The 26,846-nt window shown below is 43.7% G+C and overlaps 1 protein-coding gene across 1 annotated transcript in view; it reads right to left on the bottom strand.

The window, feature by feature from the left end:
* The window catches only part of Bfsp2 (beaded filament structural protein 2), an 83,458-nt gene that overhangs the window by 33,023 nt on the left and 23,589 nt on the right, over nt 1–26,846 (bottom strand). Inside the window, exons 2-4 of the mRNA XM_004834247.2 lie at nt 12,151–12,233; nt 6,203–6,359; nt 5,092–5,253 (exon numbers count right to left, since the gene is read on the bottom strand). Coding sequence (XP_004834304.2) covers nt 5,092–5,253; nt 6,203–6,359; nt 12,151–12,233 — 402 coding nt within the window. The remainder of the gene's footprint in view (nt 1–5,091; nt 5,254–6,202; nt 6,360–12,150; nt 12,234–26,846) is intronic.

Here is a 26,846-nt window from a genome sequence, read left to right as displayed (position 1 = left end):
TAACTGGTTGTAGACTGGGGAATGTGTTCCATGGTGTGCTACTGTGACATAACAAAAGTATATATTTTATGTATTTGGTCTTTGCTCTGGTTCCTAGTCAGAGCTCCTAAAATTTTTGTAATTTCCTAAGTGATAAGAGCCATAGGAGCTTTCACTATAATTGGTTTGTGTCTCCAACTCCTGAAATAGCTTCAGAGTGAAAAAAAGTGAAGGAGTGTGTCTTTTCTGGTCATTTATACAAACCCCTTTCAAGCACACCTGAGTTGATGTGAAGGAGGTGTCTTTAGGAACACCTGTATGGATGAAGAATTGGTTGCTAGGGGAACTCACTCACTGTGTGACCTGGGAGGCAAGAGGGACTGAATCGATTAAAGCAGACTTAATCTTCGCTGGTGATTCAATTAGTCATGTCTAGGAAATAATGATTGTATGCACCCCTGCAGGATGAGGCATGAAGAGCCTCCAGGAGGGGGAAACAGGTGGAGGTTCTGGGAGGGGGGTACCCCCCAGGGGGAAGGGAATGCTGTACCCTTCTCAACACCTCACCTTATATATCTCTTCCATTGGCTGTTCTGACTTGTATCCTTTATAATGAACAAGTAAAAATAAGTAAAGTCCTTCCCTGAATTCTGTGAGCCATTCTAGCAAGTTATGGCATTTGAGGAGGGGGTTGTGAACAACTCCAATTTACAGGCAGTGGGTCAGATTTATGGAGGGGCCAGACTTGAGATTGTCATCATAAGGACAGTCTTGTTGGACTGAACCCTTCACTTATGAGATTCGATGATAACTCCAGGTAGATGGTGCCAGAATTGAACTGAATTTTAGGATACCCAGTTGACATTTGGATATCTGCTTGATGTGGAAGAGACCTACACATTTAGTGTGTTAGATAAAAATTATAGGCAGTCATTGTTTTGCAGCAAACTGCTACACTGGGCCTCAGCAGATCAAGTTAAAAATCAAAATGGAGTCACTCATGCTAACAATTCCACATCATCACCAAGCTGAGGCTAAGATGTTTGACTCTCTGAGAAATTAGGATTAGAGGGCTAATGACCAAATTTTTCATAGAGGTAATCAATTGGCCTGATAATAATGGCCCCTTAGCTTTAATCCTTACACAAAAAAGATCATCTGAAGTACCTGATGCTTACCAACTAGTTACAGTACTTTTTTTTTTTGGTACCGGGGACTGAACTTGGGACCTTGCGCTTGCGAGGCAGGCACCAGAACCACTGAGCTAAATCCCCAGCCTTAGTTACAGTACTTTTATATTGCTCTGTCTCCCTGTCCTGACTTTACAAGGAAAATAATTTTGAAATTACCAATCTGCTTTTTTGCTTTTGTTTCTGCTTTCTTCAACTCTTTTCAGTCTATAAAACCAACCTCTTCTGCTTATTGTAACACTTACTCTGTTTCACAGAATAATGTATTGCCCGATTCTGGAATAGAAAAGACAACTAGGATCACTATACTAAATTATAATTTTGTTCTTTGACAGGGGTAGTGCTAGAAGTGTGTGAGAGCATAGAAAAATAAATAGTTTTCTTGCGTTTGTTTTTTTTCCTCTTTTACATGGCTAACCAGGAGGTCCAGAGAGTGGCAGGACATGGTCTGAATTTGTGAAGCCTCCCTAAATACCCTGCATTAGGTAACCACAACAATTACCCAAGAAAGAGCCATATTTTAAGGTACTCAGGATCAGCCTCGCCCTCCAACCACTGAGCCACTGAGCTGTGCAACTCTGGAGACTAAAACACCTGGAGCTCCGAGGATCCTGACATCCAGAACATCTTGGCTGGAGAGAATATGGTTATAGATGGACCCTAGCCAGAACCTCTGGATAATCCTTTAATGATTACGAACATGAAGAGTTGGCAGATAAGTTGTCGCAGGTGCTGATGGTACCTGCTTCCATCCTTTAGGCCTTCAAAGTACTATCGCGCTCCTTCCCAGATTCCACATATCTGCCTGAGAGCTTTCCCTGCAACCCGAGAAAGGTCACTCTGCTAGCAGACGGCCGAGGACCTATGGGGCTTGGTGTTAATACGGGAGCTCCCTCACCTGGTGCCTCTGCATTCTATGCCTTTTCCAGAACGCCCCTGGGCTTACAACCCCCCCACCCCTCTTGCCCAGGGGTAGCTGCTTTCATAATGCACGCTGTGTCGATTCTCTTCTTGGCTTTCCCCGTACTGGCATTTTCTTGGTCCTCCCATCCCCTCCCCACCCCACCCAAATAAAACACTTCCACTCCAATATTTGCCTCAAGACCTGCTTCTGGAGGAACCTAAACTAAGACATAAGTTAATTATGTTAATTAATTTCCAGCCTCCTTGGGCTGAAAGGTAATTAAATGCATGTTTGCATTTTCTTTACAAAAGCTTTTGAAAGCAGTTTAGGTGTCAAGCCATTTCCTATTTATGCTTTGCTGCCAAGAAACAGACAAGAGATGCTCAGGACAGACAAATGTCAGCCCCCAAGGGCACAACTGCATCTGACAAAACTATTTATTGAAGGAATTCTGGTCATCAGTTCTGATCTCTGTTGATGATCAGAGGAATTCACTCATTCTGCAAATATTTTCTGAGCTCTTTCTCTCTGCAAGAGGCCCAGACAGCACTGGCCAAACTAAAACAAGTACTGTCTGTTTCTCTGAGATGTAGCTTTCAGATTACACTATTGAAAACACACTAATGAATCTGTTGAGAATTAATGTTTGAGTTACTGTGGGGCTGGTGATGATTCTCAAAGGGGTGAGGGGTGAATATTAATGATCAGGTTTTTTTCACACTGTGCAAGATTTCTTTCTGGTAATTAGAATGTCCCAACCCCTTCCCAAAGAAATGATTACTACAGTGTGGTATACCCACCAACAAGGTTGCCAACCAGTGGGCCACTGGGATTAACTTTGAGCACAGGGGTAGGAAAGAAATAATGTAGTCCAATTTCAGAAAAAGGTCCTTAGACCAACAGCCAGGAGAATTGAACTTGGTGCTACCCAACAGCTGTGTGAACTTGGGAAGACAATTGTCATCCCTGAGTCTCACTTTCTATCCCTTTAAAATGAGGAAATAAGGTTAGATGGTATTCAGTGCTGTTAAATATTCAGAAGTCTCTTCAAAAAGAGTCAAAGTCAGAAACTCAGCCCAGTGAGTTGGTGGATGCCTGTAATCCCAGCACTCTGGGAAGCTGAGGCAGGAAGATCGCCAAATTTGAACCCAGCCTGGGTAACTTAGTGACTTAATGAGACCTTATCTCAAATTTTTAAAAATTTAAAAAGACCAGTGGACATAGCTTAGTACAAAGGCCATGTGTTCAATCCCTAGTACTAGGGAAAAAATAAGACAAAATCAAATCTATGGCTTGGCTTCACTTCACCTTTGTGTCACTCTACCTCCCACCATCTTGGGTGGAGAGGGGAATTCATTTTGTTAACTTACTTACTAGGCACCACTTGCTATAAAAAAGTGTAGTGATCTGTCTTAAGGAATTGATGATTACAAAGAAAAAACTTATTGAAAGGGTACAGTGGATGGAAAAATGGGAGAGTAAAAGATCTTTTATGGACTGGTGGAAGTTGGGGTCTAGAGTTGGGGAGGGCCCTGCAAGGATGGTCCCTGCTAGTGCTTAGGGGGCAGGGGATTGAAGGACATGGTAGAAGAAAGCACAGAAAAGGCTGTACTATTTCCTTTGGTAGCTTTATGACTGTCATGGCTCTCCAGCCTGGCTGTACATTAGAATCACCCAGAGACCTTAAAAAAAATCACAAAGTTCCCGTGCTCCTCTGACTTCAGTAGTCTGGAATGGAGCCTGGGCACTGGCATTTTGGAAAATGCTCTGAGATCATTCCGATGTACAGCTAGGATTGAGAACCACTTACTGACAACCAAGAGCTTAGAAGCAACCCTGTTGCCTTTTCTCAAAGGTCTACCTTATTTTCTTCACTTCTTCACATTCTTCTTCCTCTTCTACCCCATTCATCCTCTACCTTAAAATTCCAGAGCCATGAATGGGTGGTAGATGGGGAAAGGAAGAATAGATCCTCTGGATTCTGTTTTCCAGTAATTCCTTTGTTAATTATGAGGTTTAGTGAATGTTGTTTGTTCTCCCTGTGAACATAATTTATACTACAGTACTTAAGAAAAACTTGAGAGATACTTAAATACCCCACTGTACATATGAGGAGTTGGCAAACTACAGCTCTAAGGTCTAATCTAGCTCACCTTCTGTTTCTCTAAATAAAATTTTATTGCAGTAACACTCATTTGCTCCCTGTTATCTCTGGCTGTTTCACACTGCAGTTGGGAGAGCTGAGTGTGCAACGAGACCATCTGGCCTCTAAAGTCTAAAATATTTACTGTGTGATCCTTCACAAAAAAAGCCTTTGGTCTCTGGTATATACCATTCTACCATCATTTCCCACCTTTTAGCATGAGCATTTCCCCATGTTATTGTAAATGCTTCATAAATGTCATTTCTAATGGCTGTTTTATATTTTATTGAACATAGTATAATTAGGTTGTACCTTACTCCTTTTCCTAATACTAAATATTTATATATTTTTGCCCCCCAGGTTTTTTGCTCTTATAATACCTCAGTGTGTATATGTGGATATAACCATTTGTATTTTCTTTTCCCTTTTTTTATTGTAGTGCTGGGGATGGGACCTAGGCCTTGTTCATACTAGGCAAGTGTTCTACCACTGAGCTACATCCCCAACCTTTGCATTTTAATTCCCCCTTTAGGATATTGTCCAGATTATTCAACTAGTAGGTAGGGGCATTTTAACACTCTTGATACATACCACCAAGTTCTGTATTCAAAGGTGCTGTACTAGTTTGTGCTCCTCAGTAACACAGTCAAGAATCTACTTTTCTACTTGCTGGCCAGCAGCATCCTTTTAAACATTTTCTGCTTTCAGATAGGTAAACATAAGGTTATTATTTTAATTTGCATTTCATCCATGTCTAACAAAATTGACCTTGTTATTAAATAGTTACATTTCCTCTTTTGCACAATGACTGCTCTTGTCTTTGTTTGTCTTCTTCTGTGTAGGGCAGGGTGTGGGATGCTGGTCCTGCTTCTTACCTTGGCTTGGAGCAAAGCTCCTGTCTCTGCCTGGTTTTTTTCCACATCTCTTTCCCACTGAATTCTGATTGTTTCAAGGATGTCATCCAGACCGGTGCCAATGGGAACATCCATTTGTTCCAGCTCAGACCCTGCCAGCTGTTTGTACAACATCTTCACATCCTGAAAACAACAATACACACCTTAGGTGAGTTCTGAAAATACACAGACATTGAGCCAGCTGAAGGCCAGCTCAGTGGGCAATAACTGGGGTTCTCATTCTGCTACTGTCGAGTATGGGCTCACAGAGACTGGCCGCGTCCCTGATCCTCTTCCTGGCATGGATGCTAGATTCTCTTTTTCCAAGGATGCATTTCTTAGGTTGGTTTTCACAAGCCCTGGCCCAAAGCAAAAATCAAAATAAACAAATAAAAACAAAAATAAAGTAAGCAACAACAGCAAACCAAACTTGGGTATCAGATCAAGCTAGGCTAAAAGAGATTTAAGATAATTTTGGAGTCCCTGAAGGGTTACTGCTAATAGAGATAGGGAAGAGGAGGAAGTGGGCTCACATATGTTGGTTAGCTGAAGGGCAGATACAAGGAGGAACTTCTGGAAGCATTGTTGAGTGGGTTTTGGCTCTTTCAGTTAGAAGCACATTAGACAACAGCACATGTGAAGTGGGTTAGAATCAGTGCAGTCCTGCGGGGAACTACCATGTGACTGTGAAGGAGTCTTTCAGTCATGTTACCCAGGGATCTAACCTAACTGCATTGATGAGTGTGTGGAAACCATAGCTTTGGTCTGCATGCAGTTATTCTGTTCATCCTATACAGAGCTAAAGAAAAGGTAGAATGCCTTTGGGAGGGAGAGACTCCTTCCAACCCAACACAGGATCCACCACTCACTTCTGCTCAGACCTGTTGCTGCCCCCTGAGGTTCCAGCCCATCTGAGTTGGAGACTTCTGGACCCACTACAAGGGCTTGAGAATATTTTGCTGGCATTTTTCCCTGAAGGTCTCAGCAAGGAATGAAGAGAGGTTGAGAGGATCCCATAGCCTATGTTGGGAAGGAGAGCCAGACAGAGGAGCACTCACTCATGTGGCCACCCAGCAAGCCCCATACCACCCACCTCTTCATAGCTCCTTGACAGAAAGTCATGTTCTTCTTTCAGACTTTCTATTTGACCCTCCAGATCTGTTTTTGTCAAATTAGTTTCATCAATGACTTTATACAGAGAGCTAATTTCCTCTTCCATTGCCTTTCGAAATGGCTGCTCATTTTCATATCTGCATAATAAAGGAACTTAATCAGCATAGGTGGGTAACACAAAAGGAAAAAAAATCAGATTATAAATGTTACCAAAAGGCCAATATTTTGGTAGGCAATGAACATTAAGTCACTGTTCCAGTAGCTTTGAGGGCTGCAGTTTGTCACAGTACTGCAATTGTCACAGGTTGATTTATTAACAGGAAAGTGATTGTAATAAGCTTCTGATAAACTGACTTCATGGGTGCAGCCTCCTGGGGCACTGGGAACACACTGCTCTAAGGAAGCCTTCTCCAGGAGTTCAGATCCAGGTCAGGGGATCCAGCATCTTCATCACTATCCTAAATTGTCCTGCTTTTCACCTGAGGACCCTTTAACAATCATTACTAGGGACCTAGCTAAGTGCCAGCTGGGGATCCCAAAACAGGGAATGTGTTGGAATTCCAGACTGCAAACCCGAATGCCTTCAGAGACCACTTGGGGAATGTAGGTGAGGGGCCAGGGCAGGGTCTGGGCTACAGGGAGGCTTGGGGATGGAAGCACATGATAGAGCTCATACTTCATCTATAGGAGGTGCTGCTGCTTGACTCCTACTCATTACTACTCTGTGGGAAGGACTTAGACCAGGGGGCCAGTTCTCTTTAAGAGAAATGGGAAGCATGGATTTGTATTTGAAATATCTGGAGTTTAAAGTATTTACAACTTTTGAAGAGATTAAAAATGGTGGAGTAAAGTCCAGCAGCAAAATATAGCCTCTCTGGGATCTGGAATGGAGACACCTGGAAAACAACAACCTGGTGAATAAAAAAAGAAGTAGGTCTCCAGAAATTGGGAGGGAGATGACAGGAAAACTAGAAACAGAGAAGCTGGAGAAACAGTACAATACAGAGAAAGGAACAAAGCAGTTGAAATGCTAACCCTGGCTTCCAGAGAGGGCAATCAGCTCTGTTACACAAGGTAAGCCTGGAGAGAGTCAGCAACCAGGGAAAAACAGACCAGGATGGCAGTACTACCCCTAAGTAAAGCCCATGGTTACTATAAACTGCAAAAGGTCATGGAGTTTTACTATGAAAGTAATTCCCACAAGGCACACTAGTGTTGGGAAAGAAATCCAGTGCAGTGCCTTCCCTATTTGAGAGTATTTAATCAGGAGCCATTTTGGGAAGTGGTTGTTTAAAACTGAGCTACAGAATAACTACAGAACAGCTACACTTCAGGGTTTCTGGGGCCCCCCTTCCACAGTGACTGGGTGGAAGATGGCCACAAGAGAGAGTTGTGGAGAAGGCATGACTAGACATAGACTCCCTGAGAAGTTTAAGCTTAGACAAGGAAGGACATGGGGTCTTGCTTTGTGTGGTGAGAAGTGAGGCTGATCATGGTGGTTTTTGGAGGGGGCTGGATCTGAAATTACTGACATTAAGTCCAGTGGCCTGCTTGACACCCTCTCCCCAGCCCTGATACCTACACCCAACACAGTTCAGTGGTCTATTTGTTTCCCCACCTGCCAACATGATCAAGGATACACCTCAGCCTGAACAGTTGACAGCTGACACAGTCTGGGGTGTACAGACAGAAGGGCCTCTGGAGTGTGTGTGTGTGTGTGTGTGTGTGTGTGTGTGCGTGCATGCGTGTACCTCACAAACCCACAGGTCATAAAGTTAGGTGGAGAAAGCTGTGATTTGGGGCCCACAGAGGGACACAGAAACAGGAAGCAGCTGGAATGAATACAGCCCTAGGGCAGACACCATTGACAGGAGAGGCAGGGCAAGATTCAGCATTCACATTAAAAAATGTGAGTGTCAGGGCTGAGGATTTACCTCAGTGGTTCCCCAGCCTGACTTGCAAGTGCAAGGTCACGAGTTCAATCCCCATACTGAAAAAAAAAAAAAAATTGTGAGTGTGGGAACAAAATAGGTCTTGGTAGTGATTCACTATCCCTCCCTCATATCTGGTAGATTCCAATAATGCAGATTCTGGAAAGAGACCACTCATTCAAACACATGGAGGAAATTTTTTCAGACTCATTTCTTTTTTATCATTTGTTTTTGGGGGGATTGGTTTTTCCTTTTATTTCACTTTCTGTTTTTTCTTTTTTCTCTTGCTTGTTCTTTTCTGTTACTTTTATTTAGTTCTATTGATTTTTTTTTACTCCTTAATAAGATCCTTTATCTCACTTTTCTCTTCTCTTTTCTTTATTTTTCAAATTTTACTTTCATTTCCCCTTCTCCACCCCTCCATTTTTACTAGTATTACTTTATTTTTTTTTGGTACCAAGGATCAAACTCGGGTTCTTGAGCTTGCAAGACAGGCAGCCAAACCACTGAGCTAAATCCCCAGCCCTACTATTATTACTATTAAACTTTATTATTTTTAGATAATTGGTTGACTTTGTGCTATTATTGTAGAATTCTTTTCTATTGTGAATGGTGATATAGTTGTTGTACTTACTAGATATTTATGGTATGTCAATATTTGATTATTGCTGAAGATCTTTTTCTGTAGTAAAGGTGGTACAGTGGTAGCTTTTATTGATTCTTGCAGTATATCAATATTTAGTTTGTCTTTGACTATATTATTTTTGCTGATTTCCTTACTATTGTCAGATGGCATAGTTGTCGCTATTAATTGGTTTTTACTGTATGCCAATATCTGGTTTGTCTTTGTCTCACCAACAATACTGCAGTTCATTTTCAGAGAATTGGGTGCTGGGCTAATTATACTGTACTCTGCCCTTCCCAAATTAAGGAAGTAGTCAGATTTTGGAACAGAGGCAAAGGCCTATAGTTAGTCATGCCTAGAGTATATCACTGGAAAGCAGATACTAATTAAAGAGAACTCCATACTAGCAAAAAAGTCTTTCCACTATAATCAACCCTCAACTCTCAGCATGTGCATACACACACACAGCCTGATAGAAACACAGGAAAAGAAGACAACAAAATGCTTCCAAAAACTCAAAGCTGATTCATGGGGCAGCAACAGAGAAGAAATTAAAAAAAGCCAAAATGGGGCTGGGATTTAGCTCAGTGGTTCCTGTGCCTGCTGCGCAAGTGCAAGGTCCTGAGTTTGATCCCCGGTACCAAAAAAAAGCCAAACAGCTGAATTATATGAAGTGATAAAAGAGGAGGGAAAAGAGCTCAAAGATGATATAACTAAATAGATAATGGAGTTATCCTCTTTCTTCAAAAATAAGACCTAGCTGGAAAACAATCAGTCTTGACAACTAGAGACCAAAAAATGCCAACCCCTATCAGCCTATTTTTGCTTTACCTGATAACACTATTCTCTTACTCAGTGGCTATTCTGTAAGGCAGGTAAGGCAAGGGTATTAAGGAGTATTAAGGGTATTTAGAAAAGGCTATTACTTTTATTAGGAATAATAGGTAAGACAGGGCTGACATTTTGATCTCTAGTTTTCAAGGGTCATTGCTTTCTGCCTAGGTCTTATTTGGGGGGAAACATGGAAGTCAACACAATGATCAGTGAGCTTACAGAAGATACTAATAAAAAGCTGGTTGAGCCAAACAAAATGACACAAATAAAATGAATGACCAGTTTAGCAAGGAATTAGAGTTTATGAAGAAGTACCAAACTGAAACCTAAGAGATAATTCTATTGGAAGTATGGGCAGCACAAGTGACCACTGTGGGGACTGAGAGTCAGAACTAGAAGACAGCTGAGGCAAGTGACCATCTACTCAGAGATACCTTAAAAATAACAAGAGAACAGGAAAAATGGATGCAACAGCTGCCAGAAGGCACAAAGAAGACTAATCTAAGATTAACTGGAATTACTGAAAGTCAGAAGACAGCATGAGTGGCATAAGAACCTGTTTATAGAAAATAGCAGAAAACTTTCCAAGTATGGGGAAAGAATTTAACACACAGCTCATCAAGGCATGTACAGCCATGATCAGAAAGAGCTTCTATGATACATCATAACCAAAATCCCAGAAATCCAACACAAGAACAGAAACGCAACAAATCACTTATACAAGTAAGCCTGTTAGAATTACAGCAGATTTCTCAACACAAACGTTCAAGCCCAGTGAAGTTTCAAGTCCTAAGAGAAAACAGCTTCTAACCCAGACTGATATATCCTGCAAAACTAACTTTCAAAATTGTTGGAGAAATAGGTCTTCACATGACAAAAAGCACCTTTTTGACCTTTAAACCAGCACTCCAAAAAATTCTCGAAGATATCCTAGAAAGAGAATGAAGTCAACATGCCAAAAAGTCTAGTGGAATGAATATACTACATATGGTGAGCAGTGAAGTAGAAGAGGGAAAAAGGAATCAGCAATAGAAAAATAATGCAATGACAGAAATAAACTGATATCTTTCAGTAATAACTCTCAATGTAAATGATGTCACCTCTCGAGTCATGATACAGATTGGCAGATTGCATCAAAACCCAAAATCCAATGGCATGCTGTATATAATAAGAAATACATTTAATTCAAAAAGAAATTCATAGACTAATAATCAAAGGATCAGAAACAACATTCCATGAAATGAGAGCCTGAAAACAAGCAGGAGTACCCATCTTATTTTCACACAAGGTGAACTTCAAGCCAAAACTGATCAGAAGAAACAAAGAAGGTCATTACATATTGGTTAAGGAAACAATTCAACAGAAAACAAAAACAAATATATATATATATATAGAACACCAGCACACTCAACTTCGCAACACAAACACTAGTGGACATAAAAGATCAAATAAACACCAGCAAAATCAGTGGATGACCGCAATACCCCATTATCACAAAGAGATCAACTAAACAAAAAATTAACAAAGAAATACCAGAGCTGAACCATCCTTTCAAACAAATGGACTTAATAGACATCTACAGAGTGTTCTATTCTACTAGTATAGGACACACTTACTTCCCAGCAACACAAGGAACTTTCTTCAAAATACCCTTACATACTAGTCATAAAGACTACTTAAATAATACAAAAGAATCAAAATCATCCCATGTATACTTTCAGATCACTTAAACTGGATAACATTTGCAAAAGAAGCCAGATAAATTTTACCTGGTTATTAACACATTCCTGAACACTCAGAATAAATCAAGAAAGAAATTAAACAATTCCTAGAACCAAACAATAATGACAATACAACATACCAAAACCTATAGGCCACAAGGAAAGCAGTTGTAAAAGGGAAGTTGATACCTGTGAGTTGATTCAATCCTAGTCTGCAAAATCTCTAGTTTGCAACAGGATGTTCTTTCTAGGAACTCCTTGACATCTTGACCAATTGTTACTGGAGCCATTCCTTTCCTTCCTTGGCTGTGTCACTCAGCCAAACTCCACAGCTTACCATCATCAATCCATGAAAGGGAGCGACCTCAAACCTCTCATTCCAGGAAGTATCTTCAAGTCTTAGAATTATAAGGGACTTTAGAATTTAATATTTAACTTGTACCCTTCCCTGGTCTCTGCTTGCATATTTCCAGTGCCCGTAACCTCGTCCTTTTCAAAGCCACCATTCCATTTCTGGAATGCTCTAATTATCTAAATTTCTTCCTTCAAGAGTTTAAGTCTCCATTTCTGGAAAAGTCTGAGTTCCAGCCTCTGGAATACCCCAGCGGCAGTCTAATCATTCCTCTGGCAACCCTATAAATGTCTACAGTGCCACCTCCATCCATAAGCCTTCACTTTCTCACGTAAACATTTTCATTCCCAGACTCGCCTTTCACGAGGTGTAGGTGAATGACGCAGACTGTGGGACACTGCACTGTGGGCCTTGCCCAGGAGTCTGGGGGTGTGAGGGGTTGTCCCTGCTGGTGAAGATCATTACCTCTCTTTAAAGTCATCTGCTTCTGCCTGGATGGTCTCTGTCTGCAGCATGAGCCGAGCGTTCTCCAAGACAGCCTCACCCACCTGGAATGACACCAAGGAGAAAGGTTGCTCATTTGCCACTGTCACTTGTGCTAGACACAGACACAGTGGAGCTGAAGGCATCTTTTACACACAAGTATTTTTAGAATTAGTCTCCCTCTTGGAAAAGGGGGAGGGGAAGGAGATTAAAAGGTATACGATTTGAAGATCTTTTAAGAGATTTTAGGGTTAGAATTTTGGAACAAAATTGCTATTAAAATACAGATCTGTTCATAGCCTCTGTCACAGCTATGAGCTCTTGACAATCCAGGAATGATTTGTGACTCCTTAAATGAAGTTTCATTGGCTTTACTTAGCAGACTGGAACACATTCTGGTCATGGACGCCTTTGAAGCTGTTCAAGTCTAGACTAATGGTGTCTGGTAGAACTTCCTGTGACGACGGAAATGTCCTTTGTCTATGCTGCCATCTGACACAGGCCATGCATGGCTGCTGAGCCTGTGAGATGGGGCAAAGAGGACTGAGGAACTGAAAATTTGATTTCATTTAACTGCCATTAATTTACATTTAAATGTCTACCACTTACCATATTGGACAGTGTGGTTCTAGAATTTCATCTACCCTCCAATGTCCATGTAAATATAAACATTGTACATATAATTTAGGGATTTCATAGAGACTTGAAGAGTGGTTTTCAAACTTGGCTCCCCAAGCCCCTTGGGATCTGCCACAAGTGGGGGTTGGTAGAGATTCTCTTGTCAACACACACACACACGCACACACACACACACGAAATTTTAAAAAAAATTTAAAATTATTTATTTTTATTTTTGGTGGTATTGGGCATCAAACCCAGAGGCCTCACACTAAACAAATGCTGTACCACTGAGCGATATCCCCAGACCTTTTTAAAAATTTTTATTTTGAGATAGGATTGCTTTGGCTAAGTTGGCCAGGCTGGGCTCAAACTTACAATTAATTCCTCTGCCTCAGTCTCCTAGGTAGCTGGGATTACAGCATCTACCATCATGCCCAGCAAAATTTTATTTTTAATTGATAAATAACAATTATATATATTTAGGGGTTATAATCCAATGTTCTTAATACACATTTTACATTGTAGAATGATTAAATCAAGTTAACTAACATACTCAAAATCACTAATCATCAGGGAAATGCAATTTAAAAGCACAATGACATATCATCTCACATAGGATGGCTCTTATCAAAGACATGAAAGATAACAAGTGCTGGTGAGGATGTGGATAAAAGCAAACCCTTGTATACTGTTGGTGAGCATATAAATTAGTTATAGCTGCAATGGAAAATAATATGAAAGCCCCTCAAAAAACTAAAAATATAACTACCGTTAAGATCCAGCAACCCCACTCTTGGGTATATAACTACAGCTGCATGTTCTTTATCAACCAGGAGGAGGTCTACACGCACCAGAGATGAAAGACAGGAATGTCATGGGAGAGGGAGAGACCCTACCTTGCCTGGTCCCCAGTGTGCCACAGGGCCAGGCTGGAGCAAAGATGAGTTTTGCTAGTTGGAAATTCAAGGAAATGAAACAAAATTAGGATGATCACTTTGGAACAAGGGGAAAGGTAATTGCTACTTTTCCCAAAAGTGGGACTTAGCTCCACTGCTGTGCTTCCTGGCTTTCCCCCATCAGAACCTTTATCCCACTGTTTTGAGACAACCTCACCCCAACTCCACCTCCCACCCACCCCACCCCAGCCAAGGGGCAGCAGATCTTCCATTGCTGTGCCCCTGAGGCCTGGCTGGTTTTAAACATTCCTTAAATATCTGTTGAAAGAGTGCATGAATAAATGAAAGACTTGACCATGAGTGACTAGTTCCCAGCTTTCCCCCGGCCCAGATCAGGAGGCTATTTCCCAGAAACCATCAAGAAGGGACTTTAAAAATGGATCCATGATCTTATTTGTATTCAGACATGGTGAGGCCAACAGATTAGGGGTAACTGACTTACGAACTAGTTCCCTTCTGGGAGAATGTTCAGAAGCAGATATGTTCACAAGTCCTACAAAGTGAGTCTTATGGGAACCCTGTGAAAGTTCGCAACTCGTGGGGATTTAACATTCATTACATTTTCCTAGAAGGCGGTGCACTACACCACACTGTCCACAGGGGGCAGCAGCAGGCTGGTCAGGAGGCTAAAGGAGGGAGCGGAACATGCGCACAGAAGCCTTGACTGTGTATTTCACGGAAGGAGTGCCTGAAGGAGGGTAAGTTTCTAAACAGGTTTAGGATTGGCTTGTTTGAATAAGTGCAGAAGCCTCTGGGCTGTAGGAGTGATCCCGAGTTCTCAGCTGCTTGATTCGGCCATGATGAAGGCCGAGGAATGTCGCTCAGAAGAGGAGGTAGGGTGGGAGCAGGGCCTCAGGACTGGTTATTTTGCATATTAAAGGTGCACACAGGCAGGTGGTTTGCGTTCTTTAGGAATTAGCTAAATTCCTAATTCTGGGACCAAATTCTGAGGTCCCTGATACCAGAATATCAAGAACACAGCAGATCAGTAAATCTAATTAGTAGAGTTGAGTATAATTACTACGAAGAGTTCCCATCACACATGGCCTTCCTTCTTGAGGCCTGGCTGGGCCTCCTCTCCTCCTGTTTTACAGAGCTGCCCCAACCACAGTCAGAAGCCCCCTCTGCCCCAATCTTTCAGCAGTGCCACTTTGTCCACAGTGACACTCTTGACAAATTAATTCTCCACCCAAGCATTGGTTCCTGGGTCATAGCCAGTGTCCAGATTGTAGGATCAAAAACCACACTGTGCAGAAAACTGCTTCAAAGCGACATAGACTAGGAGCCCTGAAAGGGAAGTACAGGCAGATGTGGGGCCCTAGTTTAATGAAATTCCAGAGGACCCCCCTCCTCCCCAGTCGGGGATCAAACTCAGGATCTTGCACTTGCAAGGCAGGCGCAGTGCCACTGAGCTAAATCCTCGGCCCTCCAGAGACCCCTTTTAAGAAAAATAGATAACAACCAAAATCAAATTAGCGACTGGGCCTTGGACAGAGTATTGCAGGTGAGGGACCCTGAAGCTTTAAGTTATCCACTTTGGTATGGATTAGTTTTATTTACTTGTTTCTACTTTTTAAACTCGGGACCCAAGCAGTAGACAGAAAAAAAAATACCCAACCTAACCCAACTCCGGGGTGTGTGTAGGATGCAGCTCCAGAAAGGCAGAGTGGATATGCAGCTATGCAGGTCCTGCCTTGCAGAGTCAACGTGGCCACCATTTGGATCAACTTCCTTTGGGGCTGTGCTCCCAGAAAGCTCTGGCATTGCTTTGTCCAGCTGCAAGGACATGGAGTGTGTGATTTTGTAGCATTTTCTCAGTTGACTGCAAATGCTTAATAAATAAGAGGATGCCTTGAGCAATCTGTGAAGGGGCTGGGCAGGAATTGCAGAGTGCCCGAAGGTGAGATGAGGCGAGGGGCCCTACTTCAGTGGCCTTGCTCCTCCCTGACCTCTGAGTGCTCTTCTGGGAGGAGACAGAGCAACTTTTGGGGTAATCTGGATGTTGTCCATAGATAAGGTGGCTCTGTCCAAGTATCTGTCCTCAGAGGCCTGTGCAGCCCCGGGTTGGGGGAAGCTGGAGGTTGTCCTGCTTTTGCTGTTGTTTAGTAACAAGCAGGGGTTTATTCCACCCTCAAGCAGGGACTAATTATAGGTCCTGACTTGTGAAAGTACAGCTTGCTGGGCCTGCTTTCCCATCATCTTTCCAGGCAGGGATCTGAAAATAAACCAATAGCCCCCACTATTCAGCCCGGGACAGTTTCTCTGTTCCCTTGCTGTCCCCAGCCAGGCAGGGGCAACCCTTGTTCTGGGGTCTGTGGTCCTTCAGGTCCCCAGCTGGGAGAAGGCAAGGCAGGCGGCCTGGGGAGGGCTCAGGTCTTCAAGGAGGTGACTGGGGACTGGGATGGCAGCCCAGGGCACTCAGGTCAGAAGTAAAGCATAGAGCCTGCAGAGGACAAAGAACATCTTTGTCTCTGCCTAGGAAAACTTTCATGAACTCCTCCGCAGGGCGAGGAAAGGAAAAGAAGAGGGAAGGGAAGTCTTCTTTAGGAACCACCTACTGATGGGCGACATGCTTAGGCTGGCTTGCCCTGGCTTGAGAGAGTGGATTGTGAGCTAGTCATTAAGCACAGCCACCATGGAAAATTACATGGTGTGAGTTTACAATTAAATAAATTATTTTAAAAACAAAGCTAAAAAATACTCAAAATACAAAGGTAATAAATTCTCATCACTAGGGCCAGGGATTTAGCTCAGTGGCACTGGTGCCTGCCTCGAAAGCGCAAGGTCTTGAGTTCGATCCCTGGTACAAAAAAAATACTCATCACTTAGAATTGTTTTGGTATGTTTGAGTGTTATCTCCGCTTTTGACATCATTTTCAACTGTATGGTAGAAACCCTATATAATACTGTGCTCTGCACATCTCTCCTCACCCTGCATTCGGTGACAACATATTAGTAGCTTGATGTCAGCCATGGTGAGAGTTTTCATACCAGGGAAGTTGGCAAACACTATAAACTGAGATTTTTATTCATGGAGAACAATTGATGAGCAGATACAAGCTCACCATGCACCATATCGAACTAGATACCCCTACTTAACATTCATGACTTTACAGAGTGTTTGTTGCACCCCTCTTAAGCTGCTGTCAACACTTCCACTTGACCTTCAAGAACATTGAGGCTCAGAGAGCTTAAGTAAATTGTCCAAATCTCATAGCTGGGAAGTGGCAGAACCAGAATGTCAACCCACGTAAATGTGGCTTAGAAGTGTGAACACTTTTGTCCTTAGCTTTGAGAGCTGAAAGGCACATCAGAATCAAGAGAGAGACTCTGTGGGGGATTGTTTTCTGTTTCTCTGCAGTACAGAACAGTCAGATTTTCTGCTTCCTATTTGAGCTGCATCTTGAGGATAGAGATATGTTCTTCCTTACAGAATGCGAGGATGCTGACCAGACCAAACCATACCACACCAACACTGGTTCCCATTTCAAATCCTTCTGTTTTCATTTCACATCCCTGTAAGCTGAGGAAAGCTGGGGGCAGATCTGTGGGTCCAACCAGGAGGGCCCAGAGGGCTTGTGGTGCTGTGTACTTCACTTTCAAGCCCCAGAGAAGAAAGAACATTTGTATTTTAAATGCTAGAGATGCACATTAACTATCTGGTCCTCTCTGATTTACAACTGACGCAGATGCAAATTAACTTTGCCTCCTGGGTCAGTGAGAATCTTTTTCCAGGGGAGGCTATGCAAATGCTACATGTTATGATGCACATCACTCTCTGATGCTGTGAATACAAGATTTTTTTTTTCCAGCACTGGCACTCGAACCCAGGGACTTGGCACTGAGCTGCAGCCCCAGCTTTTTTTTTTTAACCTTTTATTTTAAGACAGGGTTTCCCTAAGTTGCTGAGTTACCGAGACTAGACTAGGCTCAAATTTGCAATTCTTCTACCTCAGCCTCCCAAAGTGCTGGGATTATAGGTGAAAGACCCTAGTTAGCAAGACAGACTCCATATTGCTGCTTGACCCACCTGCCTGCCTTTTAGATGAACTCAGAAGGAGGAAGCTTAGAAACCTCCTCCCCTTAAAAGGTCCCTTTAGAAATAACAATTAATCAGCTATTGTTTTACAAATGTTCTAACAGCCGGACATTCTGCTTCTGTACCTTTTGCTTGCTTTACTAGTTCTATCCCATGGGGGGCCTAGAAACTGCTGGCCTCAAAGGTGTATAAAACATGTTTGTCAACCCCCAGTCGAGGCTCGAGTCCGATGCTCAGCTCGGGTCCCGGCCGGTAATAAACTCCTGTGTGGATTTAATATCGGTTTCTGGTTGGTTCTCTCTCACTGGGTGCAACAATAGGTATGTGCTAACATACTTGGCTAAAACACGTGAGTCTTTACTCATGACCCTAGAATCATTCTTGCCCTCCTCTTAGTGGGAAAAAGTGTAAGTGAAAGTATTAGTGGCCTCAGGGGTAGTCACTGGAAGGTGGGCAGGCTGGCAGCATGTCCTGAGGAGTGCTTTGAGGTCCACCAGGAAAAGCCTTCTCTTCCGACTCTCCTTTTGCACAGAGTCTGAAACACCACCATCACAGCTACACAGTTTAATGCCAGGCCTCTGTTAAAAAGAGACTTGGAGCAGCATTAGTGTGAATTGCTATGTGACATCAGGTGGCCTTGAAAGAACAGAACTCAGGACCAGTAAGTTTTGACGGAGAGAGAAACAAGAGATATTTCCAAAGCATAGCATGCTGTCCAGGGCAGACACCCTGGCTGGAGCTCAGGGGAGTGGGTGTCGAGTTGTGGCAGGGGTGGTGCAGGAACGGGGAAGAGGCAGCTGGAGCTCGGGTCCCCTGCTCCTCCACAGGAGGCCTACTTTACAGCGGTGGTTCTCAAAGAGTGCTCCCTGGAACTGGGGAGAAGCACAAGCGCCAGGCCCATCTCAGATGCACGGATCAGGGTTTCTTGGGGGCGGGGAGGGGTCCCAACTAAGAACTGCTTTGTACAAAGATATAGAACAATATAGCAGCTACCACTCACTGAATACTTTTCGCCAGGCAGTCTGCGGGGCAGGAGCTTCCGGCACACTCCAGCCTGAGGCCTGATGCTTTCCCGAGGCCTGTCTCCAGGCCCGCCCACCACAGTGCGCAGCCGCCCTGGCCCTGCCTCATTCCACCACCTCACACCCCTTCCCTTGCTGCCGAGAAGTCCCCCTGTACTTTCTTGTTTATCTCAAATGTGGCTTCCTCTGTAAAGCTTCACTCTCCTTCCTTTCATGCCCTCATCTCTTCTGCCTGGAGTCATTGCTTACTGAATGGCAGGCTTCGTGCTGGTTGTTGGGGGATTAGCAGCTTTTGGAGGAGATGAGGTAGGCAAGGGCCAGACCCTGGCAGGAAGCCTGGGAGACGATGGGAAGAAGGCGGGACTCACTAGGAAGCCCGTGAAAGGTTTGGGTCAGGGCACAGACCCGCCCTCTGTGTTAAGTGAGCTTCTCTGACCCAGGGTAGGGGAGGACTTAGGGAGCCCGGCTCTTCCCTGCGAGGGGAGCATAGGGAAGGCCAGAGAAGCAGGTAGGTTTGACCTATGCGGGGGTGGGACAGACAGTTCTTGAGGATGGAGTAGTTGTGGGGACAGTGAAGGAAAAGAATTGAAATAACCCTTAGGTGTTCAGACCGAGCTACTGGAAGCATGGTGCAGCCTTTGCTGATTCTCCAGCCTGCTCATCCCAGCATCTGAGTTACACCCCACCCTGTGGCTTGTTATCTTCATCTTACCATGCTAGTGTAAACACTTTGTTGGCAATGACAATGTTTCTTCCTCCTCCTCCTTCTGGTTTTGTGTTTTGTTTTGTTTTGTGTGGTACTGGAAACTGAATCCAGAACCTTCACACTGAGCCATGTATATATACATACTTTTTTTTTTTGAGCGTCTCACTAAGTCACTAAGTTGTTTAGGCTGGCTTCAAACTTGACATCCTCCTGCTTCAGCCTCCCAGAGTCCTGCTATTATAGGTGTGTACCACCATGCCCTCCATATTTCCTTATTCTTGAAACCAGCTCCTCCATTCACCATCTTGGCTCAGTTCCTTGGAGCAGGTAACACTAAGATTTGGGTTCCTCATCCTTAGAATGAGGATCATAACACTCCCTATCTCCTGGGGCAGTTGTGAGAATTCAATGAGCCAGTTTACAGAAAACACTCAGCAGACTGCCTGGCACAAGAAGTCCATGAATGGTAGCCATTATTGTTATTGTTGTTTGTCTTAGTACAAAGCAGTTGTTCAATGAATGTTGGATGAATTAGATTGGTTTATGTGGTCTGGTACTGTTCCCATTCCTTTTTTCATTCTCCTTTCTTTATTTTTTTTTGGCTGGGGGAGGAAGAGGATATAACTTGCTTACACAAGGCCCATGCTCTGCGCTGAGCTACAGCCCCAGCTCCCCACTCCACTTTTTCTGAATGCACAGGTGGTTGAATGAAGACTTCCATCTAGTGGCTTGATATGTATTTTTTTCAGTTTTCTCTGTTCATAGTCATTTGAGAAACACTGGTCATTTGTGTTATGATGAGGATTATATCTCTTCCTTCTGCTGTCTGCATTGGGGATGTATTTATTAAAATAAATGGAGCTGGTGGTAACAGACGAGGGATTTGACCATTATTGTGTTTGAAAAAGGCAAAGTCAAGCAGCATTTTAAAAAAGGTTATCATTTAGGCCCCAGAGTACAATTAATGCTTTACTTGGAGTTAAAGATATTGGCATCCAGTGGCTAGAGCTCAGGCTTGAAGAGGAGGTGGGCAGGACTGGGCTCCTGGGAAATTAAACTCAGCTGGAGCAGTGGCAAGATGTGAGATTCCCTTGGGAACCCTTCTCACATTTATTTGACTTTCAAGTTGAGAATGGATGCTCAGCATGACTTGCTTCCAGCAATAAATGAGCAAGGAGCCACTGTCTGTCCCTAGCACCCCAGTGACACTGCTGTTACCATGATGGCAGAGACTGTCACATTGCCACACCACGGATGCTTCCCTGCACTCACCTTGACACTCCAGGTGAATTTGCCATAGAAAATGCACTTTTCTCTCTCAGCTTCCGTGACACCACTCTCACTATTTTACTGGTTATTTTGTATCACCATTCTGTTTCACTAGGCTGTCTCTCTTAACAGACCTTTAAATGTGTGAATGTTTCAAGTTTGGGTCTTAGGCTTCTTCCTATTTCTCAGTGACCCAATCTATTCACGTGGATTTAAATGCCACTGTATGTGCATGACTCCCACCTTTCGATGGCGCTAGCTCTGAACTCCAGATTTGCAAACCCACTGTCTCTTTGGGATCTTCACTTGGCTGTTTCACAGACATTACAAACAACATGTCCCCCAAATGGAAATCTAGAGTTTCGTCCTCAAATCTTTCCTTTCGCCAGCTCCCCTGACTCCTCTCCATCTCAGCAAACTGCACCAACACCTTGGCCTCTCACTTTCTCTCGTCTCCACATTGAATCTGAGTCCAGTCTGTTCTAGTCCACAGTGCATTTCAGACACTTCTACTTCTCTCCACCTCCTCTGATGGCACCATCACCCTCTCCTATGCACCATCCTTCTAACGCCCTCTTCTAGTCTTCTCTCCTCTAGTGTATTTTACAGCTTACTTCCAGGATGATTTTCTTACCTCCCCAGATCACATCATGTCACTGTGATTAACCCAGCTTTTCAGAGATGTCTCTTTTTTTTTCTTTTCTGGTACCGGGGATCGAACTTGGGACCTTGAGCTTTTAAGGCAGGCGCTGGAACCACTGAGCTAAATCCCTGGCCCTCAGAGGTGTCTCTTATACTTGGAGTAGACCTAGGCTTCTGATACGCTTGTCTACCTTCCTATTACTCACAAGGCTCCAGCCATACTGGTCTCTGGGCTTTCTAGATCACAGTTGTCTCCTTCCTGCCTCAAGGCCCTAGCATCTGCCAAGTTTCTCTGCATGAGTAACTCCTTCATCCTGATCACCTTAGCCAAAGTAGAGCTTCCTTTGCTCTGCCCCTCTCTGTCTTGTTGGTGTTCCTTAAAACATTTACTATGGCTTGTAATTATCATTAGTTCTTGTTTGTTGATTGACTTGGGAAACTTTTTTCTGTCCTGTTTGTTATTCCAGACACTAGCAGAGTGTCTGGTACAGTGGGTATAATTAAGGATTCAGCAATAGTGGTGCCTCTTTTTGGAGAACCAAAGTAAGGAAGACCTGGTTCCTGCCCTTAGCTAACACCCAGGTCCAAGGAGGAAGACCTGTGGGCTAAGGCTGGGGCTCACTCTGGAAGGCTGGAGACATGGACACTTCTGAGCCTGGACTGCAGTGAGCCTTGTCCTGCTCATCACGATGTGCTCTGTCCCTTGGAGAAGGGATCAGGGGAGCCTGGACGGGAGGAGGCAGAACTGTTGGACAGTGTCTTTTGCCATTGTCAGGCAAACAGGAACATGTTGGTCCCTAGGAGTTGCCCTCTGTCATGATGAGGCCAGAATTCTGTTACCCTCACACTCCCTGGAGCTCACTAGGCACCCCACCTCCAGTCACCTAGGAAGCAAAGCACCAGAGCTGGGCGCTGAAGAGGTTTACCTAGCACTGCGAATTTACAACCTGGTCCTGGATGCATAAGTCAGGAGAGCTTATTGGGAGCCAACTTTCCATTTTCTGCAGATGTCCCAACTAAATTTAAGTTTTGAGTACAAGGCCTACCAAGATCCTGGGGTGTCTTTTTGGACAGCCAGGTGGCCTTGCCTACGACCCCTCTCTCTCTGCTTTTCAGCCCCCATCTCCCTACTGGAGTGTACTTATAAGACACAGATTTGAAGTTACAGTTTATTCAGAGGTGTGCTCCCAAATAAATCCTTTCATGTCTCCAGGGGCCTGTGAATTCTTTAGCCTGGTTTTCAAAGCCATGTGCAATTGAAGCTGTGGTCTTGACTCACATTTTCTCTCTTTATCACTCCCCCGGACATGAACTAAACCAATTTTCTGCATAGGCCCAGCTTTCAGCTTCCAGAACTTGACTCGTGATGCTGCCTCTGTGTGCTGTGACCTAAGCTCTCACCCTGCCTCTGTGCCTTCCTCTGCCAGATTAGCACCTGTTCCTCCTGCACAACCCAGCGTAGGTTACCCCAGAACCCTCTGACCTGCCCACACCTCCTGGGGGTACAGCTCAGTCTCTGCAGTCATCATGCTATGTTTTATTATGATCTTTTTCTGTCTTTATCCACCATTGGCCTTTGTGTCCTTGGATCAGGAACAATCTCATTTCTGCCTTCTCAGCACCCAGTTCAGTGCCTGGCATATAGCTACTCAATAAAGGTTAACTGAATTGATGAAGCAGGGTAACTAAAGAGAGAAAATTAATGCAAAATTACCACAAACATAAGACAGAATTTAATTAAAAATATAGAACTGAATATAAGATGCCTCAGCAGCAGAACAAACTTTTAGGGTCAAATTTTCTTTGTAAAATCTAAAGTAGAAATCCAACAAATCAAACCCAAATTCTTGAAAGGACTTACTACATATTCTGTGTAGTAAGCTCTACATGGGTGTGATGTCATTGAATCCCTACACTTGCTGTAAGTGGTTGCACAAAATGAGCCCACAGCAATTATTTCCATTATGCAGATGGGGAAAGTGAGGCCCCGGGAGGCTAAGTCACTTGCTCACATTATGAAGTGGCTCATCTAGAACTTGACCCACATCTGTCTGACTTCACGCTTCATGCTCTATTTAATTTTTTAAAGAAACCTTTTTATTATGGGGAATTTCAAACACATGTTTAGCATATTAAAATAAATAAAGACTAGAATAATGACCCCCCCCTTTCCATTGAGATCTCATGTTTAATTTTTAAAATCTCTATACTAACCAACCTTTACCCCATCTCAGAGACTTTTGTGCACGTATCCCTTGGAATATATGCAAATATTTTGGCAGTTCTTGGTTACTTTCTTGTTTTTCTATTTTAATTTAAAAATCATCAAAATGAGACATACACTTGATTTTAAAAACTCATAAAAAGAAACATTTCCCTGTCAGGCCCCTTCCCTTCCCCACGTCCTGCTCCCAGCTTTTGTGGCTTCTCTTCTCCCTGGAGCCCAGCCCTGTTTCTCCATCTTTCCAACTGCTCCAAGTATTAGCTCTGGGCATCATTTGCTGCCTCCTGGCTGACAAACGCAGATCTAGCTCAGCCCTGGGCCACCTCCCTTCCTCTTTTGTTGTACCAGTTATACAGTTTTTTTCTCACACACTCTGTCTCTTTTATAATCAAGAGATGTTTTATTTTCTAAGGTCAAAAGGGAAGACAGAAAACCAGCTTAATTACTAAACTACTGCACTGATGCCTCTGTGAAATATAGGTCCTTTCTGCCAAGAATTATGATTTAGGTGCCCCTGGCTGTCAGAGCTTTGGGCAGATAGCCAAACTGTTATTTTACTTCCCAATGGGGCATCCTTAGGTCTGTAGAATAATGCCAGCCATTTGATTATTTTTCCCAGTGCTCCACCTCCAGGCCCAGCCTCAAAATCCATGCTCAGCCATCTTGGCTTACCACCACACTTAAATCATGAGTCTCACGGTAAATAGCTCCAATTCTTCTCTTGTAAAATGGAGCACCTTTATATCAGTTCTACCTGGTGCATACTAATCCCTTAGTAGATACTTGTTAAATCAATGAGTAAGTGATATATGCTTAAAGAGCCAAATACGTGAAACAACAAGAAACCAATTTTTAAGCATCAGATTGGCAAACCCTTTAAAGGCAAACAAGACCAAGGGAGATGAGAATACAAAAAACATAGAGTTCCCACACCTTGTTCCTGGGAAGGGAGAGTTGTGTAGCCATTTGGGAGGGTAACTGGGCAAAGCCATATAAAAGCTGTGGGTTCTACTATATACTAACCTAGAGCAGGATTAGAAACCTCTCTAACAAGGGCCAGACAGTGAATATTTTAGGATTTGTGGGCCATACATCTCTGTTGCAACTACACAGCTCTGCCTTTTCAATGTGAAAGCAGCCCCAGACAGTTAGGAGGCCAGTGGGCAGGACTGTGCTCTAATAAAACTCTATTTACGAAGTAGAGGCACCTTCTGGGGCCTGGCCCACTTTGGAGCTAATCTCTATATATGTGCATGAAAAAAGAAAATTTGTGCCTCCTCCTACTTGAGATAGAGCAAAGTGGAAGCTACCTAAGCCTATCCACAGAAAAATTCATACCCAATGGTGTGTACACAACAAAATGCTACCTTTTATTAACGTGGATGAATCCCAAAACCAGAAAGAATAAAGAAAGCAAGTTGCAGAAAGAAATAGTATGGGACGGTCAATCTTACATGGCAACCTGACTGGGCTACGGTGACCAGACACTTCTGGATGCTTCTCTGAGGGTGTTTTTGCATGAGATTAACATCTACACCAATGGGTTTTGAGTAAAGCAGATTGCCCTACATCATGTGAGTTGGCCTTATCCCATCAGGTGTAGTCTGGGCTAGAATAGAGACTGAGGTTCCCAAGGAAAACTGGAATTCTGCCAGCAGACACCCTTCAGAGTGAACTGCATCAGCTTTGTACTGGCCTCCCACCCAACTGACACCTTGATTTTGGGCTTCTAGCCACCATAATTGTGTGAACCAGTTCCTTAAGGTAAATATCTTCCTCCCTTGAAATGTAAACACACACATTCTATTGATTCTGTTTCTCTGGAGAACTCTGATTAATACATAGCATAATAGACTTTATAGAAGCTTCAAATCACACAAAGTAATCCTATACATTTATAGTAAAACTGGAACGACACTCATGGGAATGAAAAGTGCCAATTTTAGACCAGCTAGGACCTCAATGGAGGGGAAGTGAATCAGGATAGAGCACAAAGGGGTTTCAGTTGTATTGACAATCTTTGAATTCAGGATAAAATAAAGTCTGTAGCATATAACATGAAGAGTCGACAATGCTGAGTGTTAGGTACCCTCTCTCTATGTCAAAATATTTCATAATTAAGAAAAAAAATGAGGTGACATAGCAAAATCATCTGGAACAAAGAAAACTAGCACAGTCTCCTGGTATACTGAGAGAGAGCTGCTGGAACAGGGGTGTGGGAAGGGGAGACAGGCAGGAAGGAGCCAGCAGGGTGTGTGGAGCGAGGGCCTCCTAGAGCAGCAGCAGTGGAGATGGAGATTCCCATGGACTCCGGGTGGCAAAGAGAGCACAGGGTGGGTGGCTGCAGAGTTGCTGGTAGTGGACAGGTCACAGGGATGCACTGCCCTGGCTCACCAGGATGGCTTTTCTGTGTACCAAAGGTGGCCCTGCAGAAGCAGTCATCCACAACTTGCCTCTGGTAAGATTTGTTTCCTGGGCACTTGCCAATGTCAGAGGAATTTAGGCTGTGCAGAAATATGTTCTAGCTTGTTGAGACTTAAACCACATTACAAGCACTGCTTTCCCATGTCAGGCGTGGCTGTCAGAGCAGATACTGTGGGACTCTGACAGATCTTCTTGGGTTCTTTAACCATTTTTGTGTGCCCCAAGCTCTGACTGCTTTCACCTCCCATAGCCAGCACTTGGTTGAGATCAGGGTGACACTGAGGCTGAAGCTGGGACTTGGCCTGAGATGTCCCCTTGTTTGTGCCCCTCTCCTTGTCTTGCTTTCCCACTCTGTTTGTTGCAGTATTCCTGGGGTAGAGGACTGGGAAGCGCAGGAAATGTTCACTCAGTCTGTGTGAATAACGGCAACACAGAGGGGCTGCTGGGATCCAAGTACTGGATTCGGGTTGAGAACCAAGGTTCAAGACTTGACTCTGCTGTCCACCAGATACCCTATTTCTCTTCTCTGTAGGAAGGACTATTATCCTCTAATGCTTTCTCTTTGGGGAGGCTGTGAGGATTTTGGGAGACTCAGCAGAGGGGAATGTGCCAGCTTCCTTGAGCTGCTGCACAATGGTGCCTGGTGGACAGTGGCAAAGCCAGGGCATCAGGAGGACATGGGAACTGCAGTCAGGACTGCCCTTGGGAACCCTCATCCAATGCCACCATGGAGGCTTACGAGCACAGAGACAGTGCAGCTGGGCTTTCTCCAGCA

The sequence above is a fragment of the Heterocephalus glaber genome, unplaced genomic scaffold, assembly GCF_053883595.1.
Source record: "Heterocephalus glaber isolate CG9 unplaced genomic scaffold, H.glaber_assembly_v1.0 deba00001504, whole genome shotgun sequence".
Taxonomy (NCBI): domain Eukaryota; kingdom Metazoa; phylum Chordata; class Mammalia; order Rodentia; family Bathyergidae; genus Heterocephalus; species Heterocephalus glaber.
The sequence above is the reverse complement of the archived record's forward strand: the minus strand, read 5'-3'. Positions and strand labels throughout refer to the sequence as shown.